Consider the following 21,238-nt stretch of genomic DNA (forward strand, 5'->3'; position numbering starts at 1 on the left):
GGATCATTCTTAAGTGTTGGACATCCAAAATGCATAACATCCTATATTATGTGTACACACACACTAAGAGAACATTAGGGTTGCAAAGTCAAAACTTGGGGAAAATGAGCAGAAGCATCTGATTACTAGAGCACAAGATCGTGGAAGTAGAACCGAAGATTCCTAAGTCTTAGGATTCCTCTGTCAGCAAATATCGGTCAAATCCACTCGCAAAGTGCCCCATCCCCCTCTAGTGCTGGTGGCTGATGATCACTTACTACTGCTATCCCGTCAGTTCTAGTAGCAGAGACCTATGTGGTGGGGCTAAAGGTTCCAACTCTATTGATAACACATGATGAAGTCAGTTTTTTCCGTTTGCTTTTTCAAAAATTTAGGAAATTGCATATAAACTACATTAAAAGAACATTACGGTTGTAAAGTCAAGTACTCAAAAGTTAGGAGGTGCCAGAATTAAGGTTACCTGTGCTATCAGCAGCACACAACATTGACTTTCATTAAGTGAGATATTTCTGGGTGCAGGTGCCACTCTGCCAATCTTCCCCCTTAATGGGTAGTGCACATATCTATATGTAAGGTACTTTTATGGCACCTCCTTTATCACAGTATCTGAGCACCTCAATTTTTAAATGTATATATCCTCAACATCCCTGTGAGGACAGAGTACAATTATCCCCATTTTACTGAGGGCAAATTGAGGCACAGACAGGCTAAGTGACTTGCTCAAAGTCACTTAGGAAGTCTGTGGCAGAGAAGGGAATTGAACTCATGTCTCCAAGTCCTAAGCAAGTGCCCTAACCAATGGATAATCTCTCCTCTCTCACAAAGAAATAGGAAACCTTGCTCCACCCAGAACCGGAAATTTTCTTTCTGGAGTAGGGCTAATCATGTTCTTCCCACTTATTTAAAAACCTTCCCAGACATACTGATTGTCATGACTAGTGCATGTCTGTTACTCATGGAGGAAATAGTGCTCCACAACCTCAGTGAACCATTGTATTCTAGCAGATAGATGCTATGCTATCTATTTCTGGTATTCATTTCCTGAACTGAAACAGGAAGATCCCTTTAAAAAACAAAATCTGATTCTCTTTATTTACCAGTTGAGGGAGCAGAGAATATACAACTGGAGTTAGATCTCTGCCAATGGATGAGATACAGTAAGATGTAAAGGGAATGCCCAGAATTACTGTATAATTATTGCATGAATTCCGGATCATTGAAGCATGCCGATGTGGGACATCAGAATTCCCAATAAGGTACAACAAGAATTGTATTTTTGTTTCTGTGACACTGCTTGTTTCCATTATAGCCATCTTCATCTTCTATTAACATTCATCTGAGATAAGATCTTCTTGTTCCTGATTGTATTCTTCCTCAACAGAGGTCTGAGATCAACTTTCCTGGCACCATGTGTCTGTCTTGAATCCAAAACACTCCAGGAACCATATTATTTTGTGTATTTCCTTCAACTTTGCCACTGTACAGAACCTTGATGAGAAGAACATTTTCCAGGAAGAGATAAGTGAATTTCCTTCTTACCTAAAGCCAATATTGTTGCCCACAATGATCTTGAAAGAGACCCTGGGAACACAAGTCAGGTCAAAAGTCAGGTAATGACCAAAGTTGAGAAAAGAAAAATGCTGCCATCCATCTGAAAAATGTAAGAACTGTCTGTGGGCTTGTAAAAAGGAAGATTTCCTTCTTACGTGTGAATTTTCTTTTTAATACTTATGGCCAACAGTCTGTACTGTGGAGCTTTCCCTTCTCCCTAGAGGCAGAGCAAAGAGTGATGGCCAGCCTGGGCCTACGACTGCCCATCTGTGGAAAATCCCAGTACTATAGCTTCCCAAAACTAAAAAATACTAACTGAATATACTAACAGATTTAGCAAAACAGACAAACATTCCTCTATGCAAACATGTATTTTCCATTCTCATCTGGGAAAACAGAGGAGATAGTCCAGCAGCCACTGTAGTCAACCTTGCTTTAGGGTCCACGCTTTATTTTGTATGTCAAGATCATACATTAAGAATCCACCTGATGACACTATCGCTTTTAAGCATGTTGAAAGATCAACATTTCATCCCACCCTCACCGTACCTCTTGCTTACTGATTATGCAAGAAGTGTGGTGACGGGTGGGATGAAATGGGGCATAAAAAAATCAAAGCAGAAGAGTTCTAATATATGAAATACATGTATTTAATATTTGCAATATAAATCAATAATACATATGTGAATAATAAGGGTATAAGAGGAGGCTTGGTGGTATAGCACAGACCTTAATTTTCATTCGATACAGTGACCCCATTTTAATGTGAAAAATATTCAAATTAGAAACGTATTCAACAAATTATAATAATTTTAGCATAATTATTAGTGTTCTCTCATTCAAACTACAACTGAGTGTCCCAATATGAGTAATACATGTCACTTCTTGTCATTGCTGTTTTCATCTGCAAATGCTAATGCTGATTTTGTCAGGAGACTGCAACACATACCACACCTCCTTGGCATCCACAGATTATGGTACGTGCTGGTTCGTCGCTGCTGCAGCCACATCTCAGATTTACCAGGTGAATCATCTGCACAAGAGCACTTTATTAACTTCAGAGTATCTGGGACCAAGCACAACATTGTCTGGTAAAGTTTTTGAAAACAGATTTGGAACTGTCATCACATATCCATCCATACTGCAGTGAATCAAGCAGTGGTGCGTCTGGGACCAAAGCACTTTTCCCACATATATGCCTGAAGATGTGTTCATTTTACATTTCCTATAAATGTTTCAGCTGGTGGTGATAAGGAACTGAGTTTTGGTCTTCATGTGGTACCTTTGCCAATTTTTGCTGCCCATGATGCATTGATGTCACCACAGAGAGAGGCAGTATCCAACTCACAAGATCTTCACAGTGCCTTTACTGGGACCAAAACAGGATACTGTTATATCACAGCCTGAAAGTACATGAGCAGCTAACAGTCCTGGTACAATGTTCTGGTGTTCCTCTGAAGTAGTACAAATGTCTGTTACAGCTCTCTCTTTAACTGGTCCATATTCACTAAAGATGTGAGGCCCTGTTCAAGGTAATGGTGCAAGAGTAAGAAAAAATACATCAGTATTATCTGATAATATTGATATTTCCACCAGTTTCTCTTTTGCAATCACCACAATTTGTTGTACAAAGATGTTGTCGGCTTCCTCATGTGAGGTGGCTGTATCTCCCCTGTTGATTACCACACCTTGTTGGTTTATTTCCACTGTAGTGTTGTCTCTACCTTTGATTAAAGTGCAAGCTAATAATGTGTGCGTCACTAGTGAAACTTCTTGTCTTAAACGAGTTTTGTACAAATTATGTCATCAATTGTTTCTGCATTTCAGTAACCATCAAGACAACTTTCTATGGAGGTAGCTGTGTACTTCTAGTGAACTGATGCGCTCTGCTTGCTTCTGTAGCTCTGCTAGATCTTGTGCCACTCTTTGCGCTGAAGTTTTTGTACCTGTCAAAGACAAGGTATATATTACCTGTTGCAAGCTTGTGTTCAACGCAGACTCTGAAATTGATCACCGAGTCCTTGATGATACTACTTGCTAACACCTGTACTACCCAAAGAACTGCAGAACCACCAGTGACTGTGCAGGTGTCTTCTTGTGAATATGTCTTACTGACCCCTCTGTCTGCAGCTGCTTCTTTAGGTAGACTTAGCCGTGGCAATCTTCAGGTCACCAGAGTCAGTGAACATAGACATTGGTAAAGGATCCAAATCATATGACAAAATATTCTTGATGTCAACCCCTCATGAACTTGCTTGTAGGTCTATCGCTCTTTAATAGATAAGGTTAGTGTCAAATACCTTTGCTGGACCAACCTGTATATGCTTTGTCACTACTCGTGTCTCTACTATCCTTAGTATTGTGTCAGAGAAACATATGGGAGAGCTACATTCAAATTCTTGCATTTCGCGAATTCCAAATGTGTGCATTTACACTGACTGATGGTGGTGCCACTCTACCTCGGACAATGTTTAGTCTTGCCTCTGGGTGTTTAGTGGGTGCACAGGTCTAACTTCTTACTGATGGCTTCTCTGTTCATTGCAGAAATCCTTGACTTCAATTCTTCTTTGGGGATCTCTTGTACTTGGGCCTTGTGTACTGTATTTCTGCGACACTCTGGTTTCAGAGTGATCCTAGTGATGCAACCATGCCTTTTGTCTAGATTCAGGGGGAGGAGGGAGCATACCAACATGCTATACTGCTAATACAGATTTAATTAGCTAGGAGGTACATTTGTTATGTTCCTTATACAAAATATTAGTGTGAAATTTCATTAAAAAATGTATCTAGGTAGGTGGGTTAAGGGCGTGCGATTGTTGCAGAGCCCTAGAGGAGCAGGGGTCTGCACAGAGAATGGCTGACACCCTGTCTCCTGGCAACTGACGGCCTGGGTCCCTTCTCTGCAAAGGTGCCAACTGAAGGTGTTGGAGAACAAAGATCAGGTGGTCTCTGGCCCAGGAAAGAGACAAAGGCCAGAGGAGGGGCTGAAGAGTTTCAGTTTGGAGCTGGCTGGGGAAAGAGAGGAAGGCCCAGACCCGGGGTCTGGCCTCCCTGGCTTCAAGATGGACCTGACTGAGGTGTCCTTTTTCTTGTAACTACAAGCTCTGTTTTGGACTGTGTTCCGGTCGTCTAATAAACCTCCTGTTTTACTGTCTGGTTGAGAGTCACATCTGACTGCAAAGTTGGAGTGCAGGGCCCTCTGGCTTCCCCAAGAGCCCCGCCAGTGCGGACTTGTTGTGGGAAGCACACGGCGTAAAGAGGGGATGCTGAATGCTCCGAGGTCAGCCCCAGGAAGGCCGAAGCTGTGTAAGCTTCTTGCCCTGGAGACAGTATGCTCACAGAGAGGAGGCCCCCCCAGAGTCCTGACTGGCTTCGTATGGACTAGTTCCAGAGAATTGCCTGGTGACTCCGTGACAGTTGGTAATAAGTGCTAATATTTCAAAATGCTCAACAGTAACAAGGTATCATCAGGTAGTTTCTTTGAATTTAGGATCTTGAACATTCAGAATGCACACAACAAAAAACCAAAAAAAACCCCACAATGAACACTAAAACAAGGTACTGCTAAAAATTTGCATTTGGCTATCAGAGAGAACCAATGGCTTCAATTCTGAAACTAGTTAATCTCTGGAAATGGACCAGACCATCAGATATGTAGGACATTAGAAAGAAAGCTCACAGGTAAGAAGGAAATTTTCTTCTCACCAGCCCCTCCTTCCTATATCTTGCAGCCTGTACTGTGAGATGTGCAAAGCATTACTCACCTTTAGGGTACGAGGAGGATTCAAACTATATACACGGAAGACTGACCCCAGATTACTGCTGTGGCAGCACATTCTGAAGTACCTTTCCCCCACCCCTCAAAAGCTATATTCAAAGAAGAAAGGACATTAACCATGATGACTATGTAGCTGCCTTTCAAATTTCTTCATATGAAGCACAAGACTCTTCTGCCCAAGCGGTAGTTGAACCCTCAGAATGGGCAGTAATGTTACCTGGTGGATTCACTCCAGTTTTTTTTTTTTTTTCCTCCTTTTGACTGACAAGTGATAAGATGAAGAAAGCTGTGGGTTTCGGATTAAATCGATCTCAAGTGCACAGAAACACAAGTTGTCCTAACATCCAGTGTATGCCATTCAATCTCCTTTGAAAGCATAGGACTAGGAGGCAAAGCAGAGGCTGAAACAAGCTGGCACCAGTGGTGATCTCAAGTCTCACCAGCTCTGACATCAGATTCACCTGCTGGAATCTCAAAGGGATGAGCCCACCATTTGAGGGACGAAGTGATTGACCTAAGAAGGGTGATTCTCCAATCCCGATTGGTTGCAATTTCTTGCTACTATGGTAAGAGGAAATTTTTGAGCATTCTCAGATAAAATCTGGCCCATTGGAAGGCATCCACACATGAAATTAGCATACTGAGGAATTGCGTCAGGATTTTTTGTGATATCTGATGACACATGGTGAAGTAAGGAGAGGATCTTCTGTCATGTCTCCTCTGAAGTGAACACCTGTGTGTCCAAGATCACTTCTGAATGCAGAAGTTGCTGAGATGGTTGGAGGGGACTCACTGGAGATTATATTCACCAGAAAACGACAGTCTTGTAACAAGGTTAATCTCCTCTAGAGCTCAAAAGGCCATTTGAAAGAACAAGGACCAGAAGATATGATCTAAGTAAGGATGAGTGTCTTTGCCCCACACCCGCTGTCAGGAATCAGGCCTGCAGCTGATCCAGTCTACCAGCAACCTATGAGCACAGCTAACCTGTAGTACGCTGCCTGATTGATGGGAAGCGTGAGCAGATCAGTTCTTAAGCCCAGCAGCAGCTACTCAAAGCATTGGCCCACAACTACATTAGTTCCTGTGCCTATTTGTTGCCAGCCTTGCTCCTCCTTATTCCAGCATCAGCCCCTGCACTTCTCCCATCCTGCCTCACTCCAGGTAACCCGGCTCTGAACCTCAGTTCCGATTCCTGACTTCTGTCTTCAGCTCTAATCCTCGACTCTGGCGTCTGACCCTGGAATCCTATTTCTAGCTTCCAACTCTTGCTCAATGCACTGGGCAAGACAGGCCTCATCCCCATCTCTAACATCCACCAAGAACAGCTAAGACCACCAGGATCTTTGTGAAGACTCGTGGGGTAATCACTTGCCTGAATGAGAGATCTCTCTATTGAATGGCATATGTAGGCAGACCTCCCTGAGGTCTAATGCAATCAAGAAATCCCAGGGTAAGAGTCATGATGATAAACTTTAGTGTTTCCATCAATTTGTTGAGGGACTTGAGCTCTAATATGGCTCATGTCCCCCATCCTTCTTTGGGAACATAGAGAATATTGAGTAGACTCCACCAAAATCTGTCTCATTGATACCAGCTCTACAGCTCCACTGCATAGAAGGTTTTTGATCAGATTCTTTGATCTGGGGGAAGACTATGAACTTGTCTCTGGGGGACTTGATTGCATAATATTGTGATGGCATAACCCTGTAGAACCATCTAGTACTCACTTAACTAACCCTCGATGGCATAACCCTGTAAAACTGTCTAGTACTCCCTTATCTCCCATGTGTGTTCAAATTTCTGAAGCCTCTCCCTCAAATAAGACATCTTCTTGGACATGGGGCCCTTAAACCAGAAATCAACGAGCAGTCTTGAGGATCGTCTCATATACTCCTATTTTAAATTTCTCTATCTACCTCTTCCAGATCCGTGGATTTCTTATGGGCTAGTAACTGTGAAAGGAAGATGGTAACAAGAGGCAGGAGATGAAGAAACAGAAGAGAGTTTCCTTTCACTAGCATCTGCTACTGCTTAGTCCACGTCCTCATGAAACAACTTGCCCCCATGTACTTGACTGAGCTCACAAGGTGTTTTATTTGTGTTTCTGCTTTCCAGACACAAAGCCAAGTGTGTCTTCATGACACCACGTTAGGGGCTCTCTCCATGGTCTCTAATTTAAGGGAGATCCAGAAAACTGCTAGCAAGATCTTGTTCAAGCTCGTTTTCAGTTTTTTTTATCTTGAGTCAGGCCTCGTTGGGTCATACAGTCTATCCAGGCTAGAATCACCCTGACAAAACAAGAGTCTGCTGCAGATGCCCAAAGGCCTCTAAGTTCTTTCTTAGAAATGACTGGATTTTTTCAGTCTGTTGGCTCTCATGGTAAACTCTCCCTCTCATTCCTTCAGAGTGTCTTTGACCAAAGTGGCAGCTGCTACATCTACCTTTGACCAAATGTTTATGAGAACACCTCGATGTGTCTTTTGGGGTGCTTGTCTTTGTTAGGAAATGCCCACCCAAGCCTTGATTACTTCTTCAAATACCAGGTACAGTGGAACACAATTCTCTCTTTGCTTTAGCTGGAAAATATTTCTAAGAGGCTTTCTTGGATTACTCTGGAATTGGTGGCTCCTCAAAAGTCTCAGGCAGCATTTCCAGTGTGGCGAGCACCTTCCATAACACATGATTAAATACCTGTGGAGGGAAAGCCTCTCTTGCAAGTCATCCTCTAATTCTGCTCAGTCTGAGCCAGGTAAATCCCCTTCCTCCAAGGAGATCAAGATGGATGAGGAGAAGAAAGAATTTCACATCTCCCTCTCATTCTCCAATCTCTTCACTTTTTTGATCTTATGAACCTTAAACTTTTCCCTCTCTCTTTTTTTTTTTTTTTAATATACTGGTGATGAGCTAGAGGAGGAAGAGTCCCTCTTCTTTGATTTTCCCTTTTATGTAAGTGCCACAGTCCCTGCAAGAGCACCTTCCTCATTGCTTGTAATGGGAGACTCAAGGACAGAGTCTGAACTAAGGAGCATTTTGAACCTGCAGACTTCCTTTTTCTTTTCTTGCCTTTTCTGGCAAACGTAGCCACAGGTTTCCACCCTGAGGTTCCCTTCAGGCCACAATAATTTTTTTGGGTGCGGGCAGGATGGCTAAGGCAACGTCACATTTTACCCCTTTTCCAAAGAGTCCTGCCATCTCCCGGGTAGAAGCAGGAGGTTCGGGAGGGGGGCAGATAGAAAAAAAATCTCTTCCTCCTTCCAAAGCTGTTTCCTTTGTCAAAAGATGCTTCATTGGCATGTAACCTGCCTGTCCACCCCAGACTGAAGTGCAATCACTTCATTATTTCAGAGGACAATACTGAGGTTGAGGGGGGTAGTAATCCCCATGGAGCTATTAGTGGGGAAGAAGATGAATGGTCACTTGCCCACCCCTCTCCCAACAGTCTGCACTGTGGACAGGAGGAGTTAAACAGATCATCTGCTTAATCACAGACAGTTGCAGCTCTTCCCCACAGAAGGCTCTGGGTTAGGAGATCTGCCTGTGCTGCCTACTGCATACTAACTCCATAGCCCAATTTCCTGGCTTGGCATAGATCTGGCCCTCACATTGGCTGAGCGGCTTAGGCCCCATGGCTGGAGGGCTACATAAGGACCTGGCCCACCCCTGCACCTTCAGGTCGCCGTTTAGTGTGGCTGTAGGATCTTCTTTGCAGCTGGACAATCTGGTCCTAATACTCCTGAACAGGAAAAAGACAGACTTGAGGACATTTGTGACCCTCTCTTTCCCTACCTGCCACAGCCCATGAAAGATGGGGAAAACAGATCTGCTCTGGCAGTAACACACTCTGCAGGACACGGTCTGAGGCAAACCTGGTTCAGAAACTCCCAGCAAACAGAGCATTTAAAAAAAAAGTTTTAGGAGTCTCCAATTAAAAAAAATCTGACTGTGACTATGTCCTATCCTGATAGGCATTGCTATAAAGAGAAGACCACTAGGTCTCCAGTCTTCCCAGAAATAGAGGAAAAGAACTTGGGTTCTCCACAGAGGGGTGATCTTGGCCACAGGCTAACTGTCAATCTTTGTTCTGACTCCAACCAGCAGGTAGAAGGGTGAATGCCTCACAATACAGACTGTCAGAGACAGAGGTTGAAAATGGGAATGCTTTGAAGTTGAATCTCCTTTAGGAACCTATTTAGATGTTTCAGGCAGGACTCTACTTTGTTTGTCCCTGATTTTCTCAGGCTAGAAATAGGATGGGGAACAGGTTGTAATACTCTGATCTGAAGTAGTTGATGGATGATTTCATTCATGTCATGGCCTTTCCAGGATTGATGAAGTTGGGAATGGGACAAAGCTGTTCCTGTAATTCTAGCACAGCTTCACTGGGTACTCCCTCTGGACAACATATAGTGACCTCATTTGGTCAAAGATATAGGTAACTCTTGATCCCAAACTGAAAAAGCCTGGCACCAATTGGGGATCTAACACCAGACAGCGCTGGTTGGGAGACCTATATCTGAGGCCACGGAGGGCAGTTATTCACCCTGCACTTGTTTTAGCTTCCACATGTAAAGGGGTAAAACAGGAAGAAACACTTCAGACTCCTTAAATTTGCCAAATGACCTGTATTCTTTTCTATAGTGTCTGGCAGGACTGCGAGTTGACTTTTCTGATTACTTTGAATATCCTGTTTTCCGTAAGTTTCCCACTGTATCACTAAGATAGCTGGGAACTGATTTTCCAGAGCATCTGATCCCATGGATCAAAGTCCCATATACCTGCATGAAACAGATTCAAATCCCAATGTCTTTTTCATCCCACAGGGAGAAGCCCTTAGGCTGTGAGATTTTTATGTTGAGGGGAACCAAACATGCAACACTGTCTCTCCATATTTGCATTGCTTGTGAAAGCCTGTGGAGACTCTTTGGTATCAGATCACAGTTCATATTTATTTTTGTTGTTCTGATGCCACTTGAGAAAGCCTGCGCCCAAAGGAGAGCTCGGACATGAAAGCCTGCCTGCATCTGGCTGCCTGTGAAGGCCACTCTTTCTAGTGAAAATCTCTCCCCACTTAGAAACAATGAGTTCCTGACCGCCAGGGAAAATAGCAACATTCTTCCTTCAATAGCAATACCAGGCAGACACTGCAGGGATTCCATCTCACTGCCATGGGCAGTAAGAAGGAACTGAGGGATGGTTGGATCTGCGCCACTCTATGCCCTCAGGTGGGGGGTGAGGATGCATAAGGACATCTAAAATGCAGGTGAGACCCCCCTCAATGGACACAGTGGTCAAAAAATCTGAATTCTGCATGCATGGGGCATATGCACACCACAAGTGGAATCCATGTGGACAATTACTCAAAGATGAACTGGAAGGAACTTCAGCAGGCGGCGCATTCCCCTGCTGCCAGCGATGGCCATGTTTGGTTCTGCCCCCAAACAACAAACAGGCTGAAGTACCCATTGTAACAGTTCTGTGGAGCTTAGAACAAAGGAGGAAGTGCCTCAACAGCAGTTTTACATAAATGGCACAATTTACCTTACATTAAGAAGAAAAACTAGAACACAGCAAGTAGATGTGAACCCATATGAAGTAGGGATTGTTTATACAGCTTATCCCACCCACATCACCTAAACTGCTCCACAAGTCTAATGTGCATAAAGGGCTTTTGTGCAACGTTGCACCTCAGACTAACTTCTCTTGGTAGGTCTACTATGTTGTCAATATGTATGACTGTCCGCAGCCCATAAGGATATTCTCTCCGGCACAGTCCACACAAGTCTGGTTTTTGCTCTGAAATTTTTTCAGACAACGCTTAGCTACGATCACATGAGTCATTCAAAACAGATGAAAACTAAAATCTTCATCTCAATATACTGTATAAGAGACTTGAAGGACTTTGGTATTATAGTTACAAATTAAAAAATACACACTAGCAATGTTCAGAAGGTAAAAGTTAACTGCATCTTGAGGCATGCTTTCAACCCTCACGGATGCTCTCACTAGTATTTCCTCCAGCTTAGTTTTACATATAAAGCAAGTCCTAAGCATGCCATACTAAAGTAATGTGTATTACCCAACAAGGGCACTATTACTTACTGGGTCCAAATGTAAGACTTCATACGGGTTGTATTCTTGATATTCTCTGTCTGTTTTGGAAACTTTGTATGCAAGAAACAGAAACAGCGCCCATCCAGCAAGAAGAATTGCTTTCCTGTTTAGAAGGAATATGAAGGGTAAAATAAAATACACACAATCCTCCTTACTTCTAACATAACACTGTACAGGTAATTTGTGAGGCTAATTTATATAAAAAACACTTAAGGACCCCACATTAAATAATGAGATCCAAAAAACCAATTTTAGAACAAATACCCTTGGTGATAAAATGGTTTCGTCTGTTGAATGACTGGGCTTTTTTATTGCTGTTTACATAGACAAGCAAAACAGTGAGTTTCTACACTTCCACACCCTCTACCTCCACAAATCAAAAAATCTCCTTCAACAAACAGAACAGACTAACAAACAAGAAAGTCTCTCTGTTCCTCATTTACATAGAATATTTTGCACCCAATAATGGATGCAAGTTCTACTTTTTTTAAAAAAAAGCAAAATACAGAAAAAAGGAACAAAACTGAACAGCTGGGAAGTGAAAGGAGGAGAGAGGAGGAGATATGAGAAAGTGTAACAAATAGTGGGGGATAAAAACACAGGCATTATATTTAAGCGAGCAAAACATTTGAACATCTTTCTATGTATTGTATTTAACTGGACATCAATAGTATTGGTAATTTGAGGAAAGGGACAACAGAATTCTGCTCCATTATTGATAAGATCCAGGACAAATTGTTGATTACTGTTGGGGTCTACTAGGTTAACTGAACAGGAATTTAAGAAGCTGTAACATGAGTGGCTTCTCTCTGAATTTCAAGCCCTATTAGATATTAATAATTAACAAATTTTCATTATGCAATTGTAGCAGATTCTAATAGTCCCTTTCTTTAAAAAGTTATGAAACCTATTACTTTATTATAGAACTAGTTCCAGATGCTTTCATTAAAACTTTAAATTTATGTAAAAAAATACAAAATACAGTAGTAATTTAAATGAGAAGTTACCCAAATGAAATATACTTACTTTATTGTAGGAATTATGTTTTGCTGTGGTTTTAATAACCGCAAACGATACCACAGACATCTTCCATATACTTTTCTTATATTTTTTAATCGAATTTGCTCTGCAAAAAAAATTTAAATGGCTAGTTAAAATTTAATTAGAAGTTACGTCAAATGCAAAGTGACAAGGGAGCTGTTATCTTGGGGTTTGCAGTGCAATTCCAGTTTGAGACTTGAAAGAGCTTCATAATCAAAAAAAGCAGTGAGTGAATTACAGATTTGTTTCCTAGGCATTTAAATGGTACCAAATTTGTAAGTAATGGTTTAACCTGGATTGCTCTACACTACCTACTACAGGAACCAATTACCTTTTTTCTGTGTATCTTGAAACAAGAATCACTGCTGAAACAAAGTCAGGAGATGCAGCTTGTCTATTCCATGCCCTACTAGTCTCACATGTGCAGTTTTAAAGCTAGTTAACTCCGGCAAATGATCTCCCCCTTTGACATCAGCTGCAGTATGCAGGGGCAAAAAAAGAAGACAGCATATGAAATGGATCTTGGAATACAACTGGGGAGTGTGAATTGGGGACATTTTTTGAGCAAGGCACTGGAAGAACTAAAAACCTTCAAATACTGTTACCCTCTTCCTCTTTGTAACACCCACTTTGTGAGTCTTATTTTTAGTTAGACTGTAGCTCTTTGGGGGCAGAGACATATCTACCTAGATGTGGAACCCTGCATGGATACAAAATTTGTATCCGCATCTGATCCGCAAACATAGTCTGTGGTTATAAAGCAGATTTCTGCAGATTTGCAGGACTCTACCTATATGTTTGAACAGCATCTCATACGAGGTCCCAGTTCTGACAGGACGTTTGGCAAATATAATAAATAGCAAAGAACTAGGAGGCTAGCCACCGAGAGGTTTCTTCCCCAAACATTTCAGAGTGGGTGGGGCAAATCTATGGTACACAATGTCCCCAAGAGTGGGAGCAATCTGTCTATATTTAAAGAGCTTTAATTATATTTTGGTATTACCTGGGATCAAGCTAGTGGTGAGAGAGAGGTTTCAGGAAAAGTAGTATACTGTGATGGAAAGTGAAGACAGTTTATGGAACCCCATAATGGCTTTGATTGGAAGAGAATCCCACCAATTGTGAGAAGCATAACTTATATAGCTGTATAGACGTTCTATAGGATTAATTTTATATTATAAATGGGCTTCTTGATTAGTTTTAAAGTAACTTTTCTCTATCATGATGTAGATTTCATAAGAAACTAAAATTGCATTATCTGCAAGAATAAGAGCATTTGTCTACATTTAGATTAGCAGAGAAGAAAGTGGAGATGATGAAATTTGTCATGTTTTAATTAATTTTATTTTTGCTAATAAATTAATATATAGTGACTGGTTTTGTTAAGCTAAAATTTTTCCTATTAGTTATTTTTATAGGGGTTTGATTTGAGTTTTCCCTAAACTATTGACACAGTATCATCTTAAGACCTTTCATCCAAATAAGACCATGTCAGCCTCCTCAAAAGAGGTTTTACGTGTCTGAATTTCTGATTTTTGCAGGGTTACAGACCAAGAGTCACTGTGATATGGAAAACGTGTTTGTTTGTTTTTAATATCTGGCTTAGAGGGACTTTTCCAATATTGATGCTTGTTAACAATGGCCTCACATCTGACTGGCCCAAAAGCTTTGGATGGAACAAGCAAAATTCATCAATCATACGAATCCAAAGGTAACACTGAAAATCCTTGCCTTTTGATCAACAAGAAAACTGAAGACTGAAGCTCCAGAATTTCCAAGAGTGATCACCTTGGGGAGAGGAAGTCTCAACATCCACAAGCCATTCCAGCCTCTGACCAGTCTCTCCCTGCACCAGAGGCAGCCCATTAGTGGGAAACATTGTGCCAGCAGAACATCACTGTATTAATTGCCATTCCAACTCCTACTCTACAAGCGTCCAGCAGGCTGCACACAAATGCTGAAAAGTTCATGAACTCCTTGTGAAAACAACTGTCTTATTTTTCCAGTTTCCATATTTTACTCTGGGTTGTTTTGTTTTTTTTATTAACTGGGAGATGTCCCAGCCTTTTTATTTTTAGGGTGTGAAAGTAAGTGTAGCTGTGTGCACACATGTGGTATGAGCATCCATACAACAAGCCCAGGGAAGGCATCTGAAAGGAGTTCCTCAGGTTTAAACCGCCCTAAATACTGTCTCAAAGACTCTCATTACAGTGTGTTCTGTGTTTAAAGGTCCCGAGAGACTTGAGATTATCGTCTCTAATTTCTGGTAAATAGGAAGTTTAACAGAACTCTTGATAGACAAATGTTGAAGTCCATATTGTAATATCTCCTTTGAGGGATATGGAGGGGAGGAAAGTGTCAGACTTTAATTCCTATGTGGTGGCTAAGAAGGCAGTTTTAATACTGGTTTCAGTATTGAGATATTTAATCGGCTTCAAATTATAGATTTGATTGACTATGGTAAAATTCTTTAGTTAGGATTTATACCCAAATGGACAGTCATGTTCTTATACTCCTTAAAATGTACAATGATTAATTATTTTTGGTATTAATTTAATGATGTAACTCCAATCCATTACTGAAATTAACTTGTGCGATATGATCTGAATTTGATCTGATAGTTTTATTTTTAGTTTATCATCTTAACTTTGATATGTTTTCTAGATTTTGTTTTAATAAAAAGTTTTGGCACCCACTGTGGAGGCAACATACTCCACCACTCACTACCTCTTATTTCCCCCTGGTTCAGTAGAGGTATCCTCCCCTCCACAGCCTAACGAAAAATCCCTATACTATCTCACTCATGATATACTGCAGTCCTCAGTATTTCCATACTGTTTTTCAGCATGTAATAGCTTCAGCTTTGTAAATTCTGCACAGTGCAAGAAAGAAGGCTGGCATACAGAGCTGGACAACTGGGAGCCCTTCTTGAGGGAGAAAAGTGGTGCAGGAGATTGACAGCTGTCAGAGTTATGCTTCAGATTGCTAAGAAAGGATCATGTGATGGTCTGTCCCATCATTTCATGGCTACTCAAAGCCTGTAAGGAACATTTCACAATCTCCTGTGCAGCAGGTGTAAGTTTACATGAGAATACTTTTCCTTGATGCTACACTAGTTTTGCGAGGGCAACAGAACTCAATTATCTACACAGAGTTTCATGAGTACCTGGCCAAAAAAACCAAACAAAACCAAACAAAAAAACCCCACACTGTTAGTATGCACAGAATGGCTCTCCCTATCCCTACGCACTTTGGCATTGTGAAACATTGTGAAAGCATCAGCACAGGGGTGCCAAGTATTCACTTTTGTGCACAAAGGTTTTCTGACAATAGCGTCTTAAGCCTAATCACATCAAGACACCCTGCAACATTTCCACGGAAGGTTTTTTTGAGGGGTTCATGTCATCTGATTCAAGTACTGCACTGCCTGTGAGTCCATTTCTACAAGGCAACCTTGTCTCCTCTCTTGGCAGTTATAAAGTCAACCAGATCCCTGCAAGTCACTTTTCTCTGCAACGCTTGCAATGTAGCTTTGCTTCCTGGAGTTCTGAAAGAAACATCCTACTGCAACAACCCCCAGATGGATCTGACAAGACAAAAGAAGGTCTCCACAGATCAGAAGGGCTGCAGAGGGAGACATCTTTTTTTGCCATGACCTGGGTCTCGAGAAGGCTCCTCCAACGGCCATATAAACAGACTATGATGCAGAGGTACAGAAGGCTATGTGGATGCCTAAGTCTACCTCATGGAAGTCGGTGGTAAAAGGTACTGCAACTCAACCACACAACTCAGATTATAGCTCTATCTACTACAGCAACCAACAGACCTAATCAATTATGCCAGTCCATCCTTGACTAGCAGTGCAGTACAGCAGACCCCTCCTTAACCCACTTGAAGGAGACCTCACACCCTCCCTGTGTGAACAGACACAAAGGCCCTTAAGAGCCAACACATTCCTATGAAGGAGCTGTCTCTATGGAACACCTCATTACCACCTGCTGTACCAAAAGTACTTTCCCAATCCTTTTGAAGTCTAAGGCAAACAAAGCCTTTGTGACATGGTAACACAGCTAAAGGCCAATCCTAGATATGGGCCAGACACTGTCCCTAACTGCTCAAGGCACCCCTCTCTCCCACTTTTATGAGTGTCTGCAGGGTGTAGTAGAGAGGAGAAAGCCAATGGTGAAGTGACCCATCACTGGCATCAGAAACTGTTCCCTATTCACTGTCATGGTATATACCAAGTCCTTAATCTCTTTATCTTCTGAGGAACCCCTTGACTAATGGACTCTCACTTTCTGAAGTAAACTTTACATGAACCATACATTACCTTGCAGCATATTGGAAGCTAACAATTCACACATGGATTTACTAGTTATGAAATAGTTTAGCATCTTCTGGCAAAGCTGCACCACTCATGCCAAACTGAAAAAATAAATACCTTATCTCATTGTTTACTTTATATTTATGCCCAGCAGTCACTCCCAGATGCCTACCAACAGCAGACTTGAACGCACAGTCAATGAGTATGGCTGGGGTTTATGCTGTATCCCTCAGCTACTCTGGGACTTTGCCAGATATGCTTCTACAGACTCTTTTCCATCCCAATATTGCTTAAAGGGATGGCAGACTGAGATAAATCCTGAAGGCTGAGGTCAGTTTGGGCACGATTAGAGGCTTAATTTGAGCCCATGGTGTGCACACACACAAAAATCTTAAAACAAGGTGATTTTGTAGACAACTTGGTTTTAGGGTTGGGGGGGCAGAGAGAGGAGGTTGGTTGTTTTAATGGGGTCTCTCTCAATCTCAGGAAACCCTTACCCAAATGATGCCAAATTTTGACCACTAGTCTTATCTCCACAGTCCCATGAGGCACAGCAAATTTCAAGATAATTCAGGAAAGTAAGTGGAGTTTAGAGCCCTTAGGACAGCCATATTTTAAAACAGGAAGCAATGCTCAAACTATAGCAGAGCAGCAGTGTGGCTATGGAAGTGGCCATTGAACATGCTACTGTATCAGAAGCATCTAATGCAGCCTGTAGCGACATCTGGGAGACTAACTGTCCTTCAGATACAATGAATTTAAGCTCTTCACTATGTTCTTGTGGGAGAATCTCTATAAAAATAGTGACAAAAATGGGAAAAAGGTTTAGAAAACCTGATCTGTGAGGAAAGATTAAAAAAACTGGGCATGTTTAGTCTTAAGAAAAGACCACCGAAGGAGGGACCTACGCTAAGAGCTGTAATAAAGCAGATGGTGATCAACTGTTCTCCCTGTCCACTGAAGGTAGGACAAGTAGTAATGGGGTTACTCTTTAGCAAGGGAGATTTAAGTTAGATATTTGGAAAATATTTAACTAGAAGGGTAGTTAAGCCCTGGAACATGCTTCAAAGGGAGGTTGTGTAATCCCCAGCAATGGAGGATTTAAGAACAGGTTGGACAACACCAGTCAAGGATGGTGTAAGTGTATTTGGTCCTGCCTCAGCATAGGAGGGCTAGACTATATGACCTCTTGAGGTCCCTTTCCAGCCCTACATGTCCAGGATTCTATGATAAATAGGGATGGATAGCAGGGCAGGTGAAAGAGGTTGAGGGCTCATAAGAAAGCCATGGCACCCCTAGCTCTGCCACTTCCCCCAAGGGCCCTGTAGCCCCAGCTCTGCCAGCACCCCACACAACCCCCTGCAACCTCCAGCTCTGCCAGTGCACTGCAACTATCCTAAACTCCCAGCTCTGCCAACCTTCCTGCACACAGCTATTCTCTTGTACCATAGTTTTCCTTTGCTCCAGCCACTGGATGCATGTCGGATTATAAAAGGGGGAAGTAACAGCAACAGAAATATCTGCACACCAGGGAGTGAAGACTTCAGGAAGATGCATTCCCTGCTTGTGGTGGGAAGGCCCACTTACAGCTTGGAGTGGGGAATGCACACACTGAATGGGTTGAGGCATGATGTGCTGGAGCAGGGCGAGTGGGGCCCAGCTGATGGGGGTGGCTAGCTCAGTACACAAATTGCAGGACATGATATGTACAACTGCCTAAATAACCAACTCCTAACATATCTTCTCCTGTTAAAAAAACTAGTAAATTCAATGGCAAAACACACTATCAGAGTTGCTGCTTGGTGGTACATCACCACCTTGCATAATACCGAGTTGAGCAAAACTTAAGCTTCTAAAAACCAGGACATGCACAGTTAAGGTTGCCCATGAAACTTTAACTCTACTGTCTTTCAGCAATGTGTCATATGCCCTATTAACACACATACCTTTATTCTGCCAACTCCACAGTTGCTTAAACGTGCAAGTTCTTCACCTCATTTTACAACCCCTGCAAGATTTCACTTAACACTACTAAATAGCAAAAAGGAATAAACACAGTTGCCCACACCATGTCCCCTCTGTTCCATGGAACTGGCAGTAGCCAATGGCAATTATTTGGCTATACTCCAGGTACAAGTCAGTGTATTGGCTGTTAAGTGCTCCTACACTAATAGGTGGAGACAGTAGTTGGGCCTGCTTGGTAAAGGTGTGTTAGTAATATGAGGCCATGTGTGGGTTTTATTGTGATATGTGGAAGAGCTGTGATTATGATTGAGGATAGCTATAATTTCACACACACACACACACCCCCGATGCATGTGAACAAAGGGAAGAGCTGCATGTGTACCTTCAGGATGCAGAATACATCACTTAAGTGAAGAATTGTGTACATTATGTAAGTAACAGGGTGTGACAGATATGGCAATTTCCTACAATATCCTTGCAAAACCTTAAACATAATCCAGTAAGTATCTTTGGAGTTTATTGTATTAATTAAAAAGTTACACATTACTGTGGGCCGGGACTGCATGTAACCTCCCTAAGAGGGAGATGGGATGTGAACCCTGGGAAGCATATGAACTTCAAAGGACTGTACTGAACAACAGGCCAGGAGAGAATAGATATTCAGGACAAACAGCATCAAGTATTTACCTGAGGAATCTCTAGAGAATGCAAACTCCCACCTCCAGTTATGCAAAACTCCTCCTTTTGAAGCTATGCCCTGAGGAAGGGACCATTGTCTATTGATTACTTGTTCCCAGACCCTGAAGATCAAAGGCCCAAACTGTATAGAAGAAAAGCTAACCTATGCATGGGTGTGCTTGTTCTGAGTCAAAGCTGTTAAGAACTTGTAACCACAGAAAAAACCCTTTGTGGGGTTTTGAAAGCCTGACTCCTGCCAGAGCCCTCCTGGAGCTGAGGAGAGGAAAGGCGTGCTTTCTGGTAAGTTTATTAGCATGAGTGTAGGTTGTTTTCAACTTAAGAATGTGTGCTTGTTTAGGCCTGGTCTGCACTAAAACATTAAATCAGCTTAACTACATTCAGGGGTGTGAAAAATCCACATGCCTGAGTGACACAGTTAAGCCAACCTCACCCCCCAGCGTAAACAGAGCCAGGTAGATGGAACAATTATTCCATCAACCTAGCTACCCCTCTCAGGGAGGTGGATTACCTACACCAACAGGAAAACCCCTCCCTTCCACATAGGTAGTGTCTACACAAGGTGTTCTCAAACTTCATTGCACCACGACCTCCTTCTGACAACAAAAATTACTATATGACCCAAGGAGGGGGGGCCAAAGTTGAAGTCTGCCCAAGCCCCACTGCCCCAGGCAGGAAGGCCAAAGCCCAAGGGCTTCAGCCCAAGATGGGGGGCCTATGACCTAAGCCCTGACACCCAGGGCTGAAGCTGTCGGGTTCAGGCTTCAGCCCTGAGCCCCAACAAGTCTAACGCCAGCCCAGTTCGAGAACCACTGGTCAACACTGAAGGGCTGCAGCAGCACAGCTGTAGCATTTTAAGTATAGACATCTGCTTAGAAAAGGCTGTGTGATAACTTATAGAACTGTGAGCAATTACTGTTTATCATAGATGCCAACTCCATGGGTGCTCCAGGAAAAAATTTAGTGGGTGCTTAGCACCCACCAGCTCCCCGCCCCCCCATCCAGTGTCTCCCATTCACTGGTGGCCTCGCCGATCAGCTTCCCCCCCCGCCCCCCAGCGCATCCCTCCCACCACAATCAGCTGTTTCACAGAGTGCAGGAGGCGTTGGAAGGGAATGGGGAGGAAATGTGCGGGAGAGGCAGGGTGAGGGCTTGGGTGAAGGGGTGGGGCGGGGACTTGAGCACCCCTGGGGCCCGGAGGAAGCCAGCGCCTGTGCTGTTTATAGCCTGTGAAGAAAAAGCGAAGCACAGACACTGGCCTGTTTAGACAGCCTGATTTACTGGGAACACCACAAATGTAGTCAGGGAATTATGCAGCCTAAAAAAACCCTGGTCAGGGGGACGGGGACGGGACACGATGACAGACACAGGCTCTGTCCAGGAGAGGTGACATATGGGAGCCAAAAGCCTAAAAGTGGGTGCCCTTGGTGGACCAGGGAGGGAAAAATACATGTGCAGTTTCCCTGAACTTTGACACATGAGTTTTATAATAAAGTGTATTGTCAGTAGCAAGAGGGGATATGAGAGCAGTCCAAGCATTTATTATATGCAATGCACTCCAGGTAAAGTGCATGTGTTTGAAATCAGGTGTAGCTGCACAGAACTGTGGAGGCAGAAGTTAGCTCTGCTCGGTAGGTGTGTGAGAGATCTGTGGATTAATTTAAGGTGTGAATACTGTGATTGTGATATGAAGAGATCTAGGTATTCTCCCCAATTTTCCTATGGGAAAACAAAGTAAGTGACCTGTGTGACAGTTTGGGGAATATGTC

At 42.7% G+C, this 21,238-nt stretch overlaps 1 protein-coding gene across 1 annotated transcript in view; it reads right to left on the reverse strand.

The window, feature by feature from the left end:
- The window catches only part of SEC63 (SEC63 homolog, protein translocation regulator), a 100,368-nt gene that overhangs the window by 67,897 nt on the left and 11,233 nt on the right, over window positions 1–21,238 (reverse strand). Inside the window, exons 2-3 of the mRNA XM_074948198.1 lie at window positions 12,470–12,569; window positions 11,432–11,546 (exon numbers count right to left, since the gene is read on the reverse strand). Of these exons, the coding sequence (XP_074804299.1) occupies window positions 11,432–11,546; window positions 12,470–12,569 (215 nt within the window). The remainder of the gene's footprint in view (window positions 1–11,431; window positions 11,547–12,469; window positions 12,570–21,238) is intronic.

Source organism: Natator depressus, chromosome 3, assembly GCF_965152275.1.
Source record: "Natator depressus isolate rNatDep1 chromosome 3, rNatDep2.hap1, whole genome shotgun sequence".
Lineage (NCBI taxonomy): Eukaryota > Metazoa > Chordata > Testudines > Cheloniidae > Natator > Natator depressus.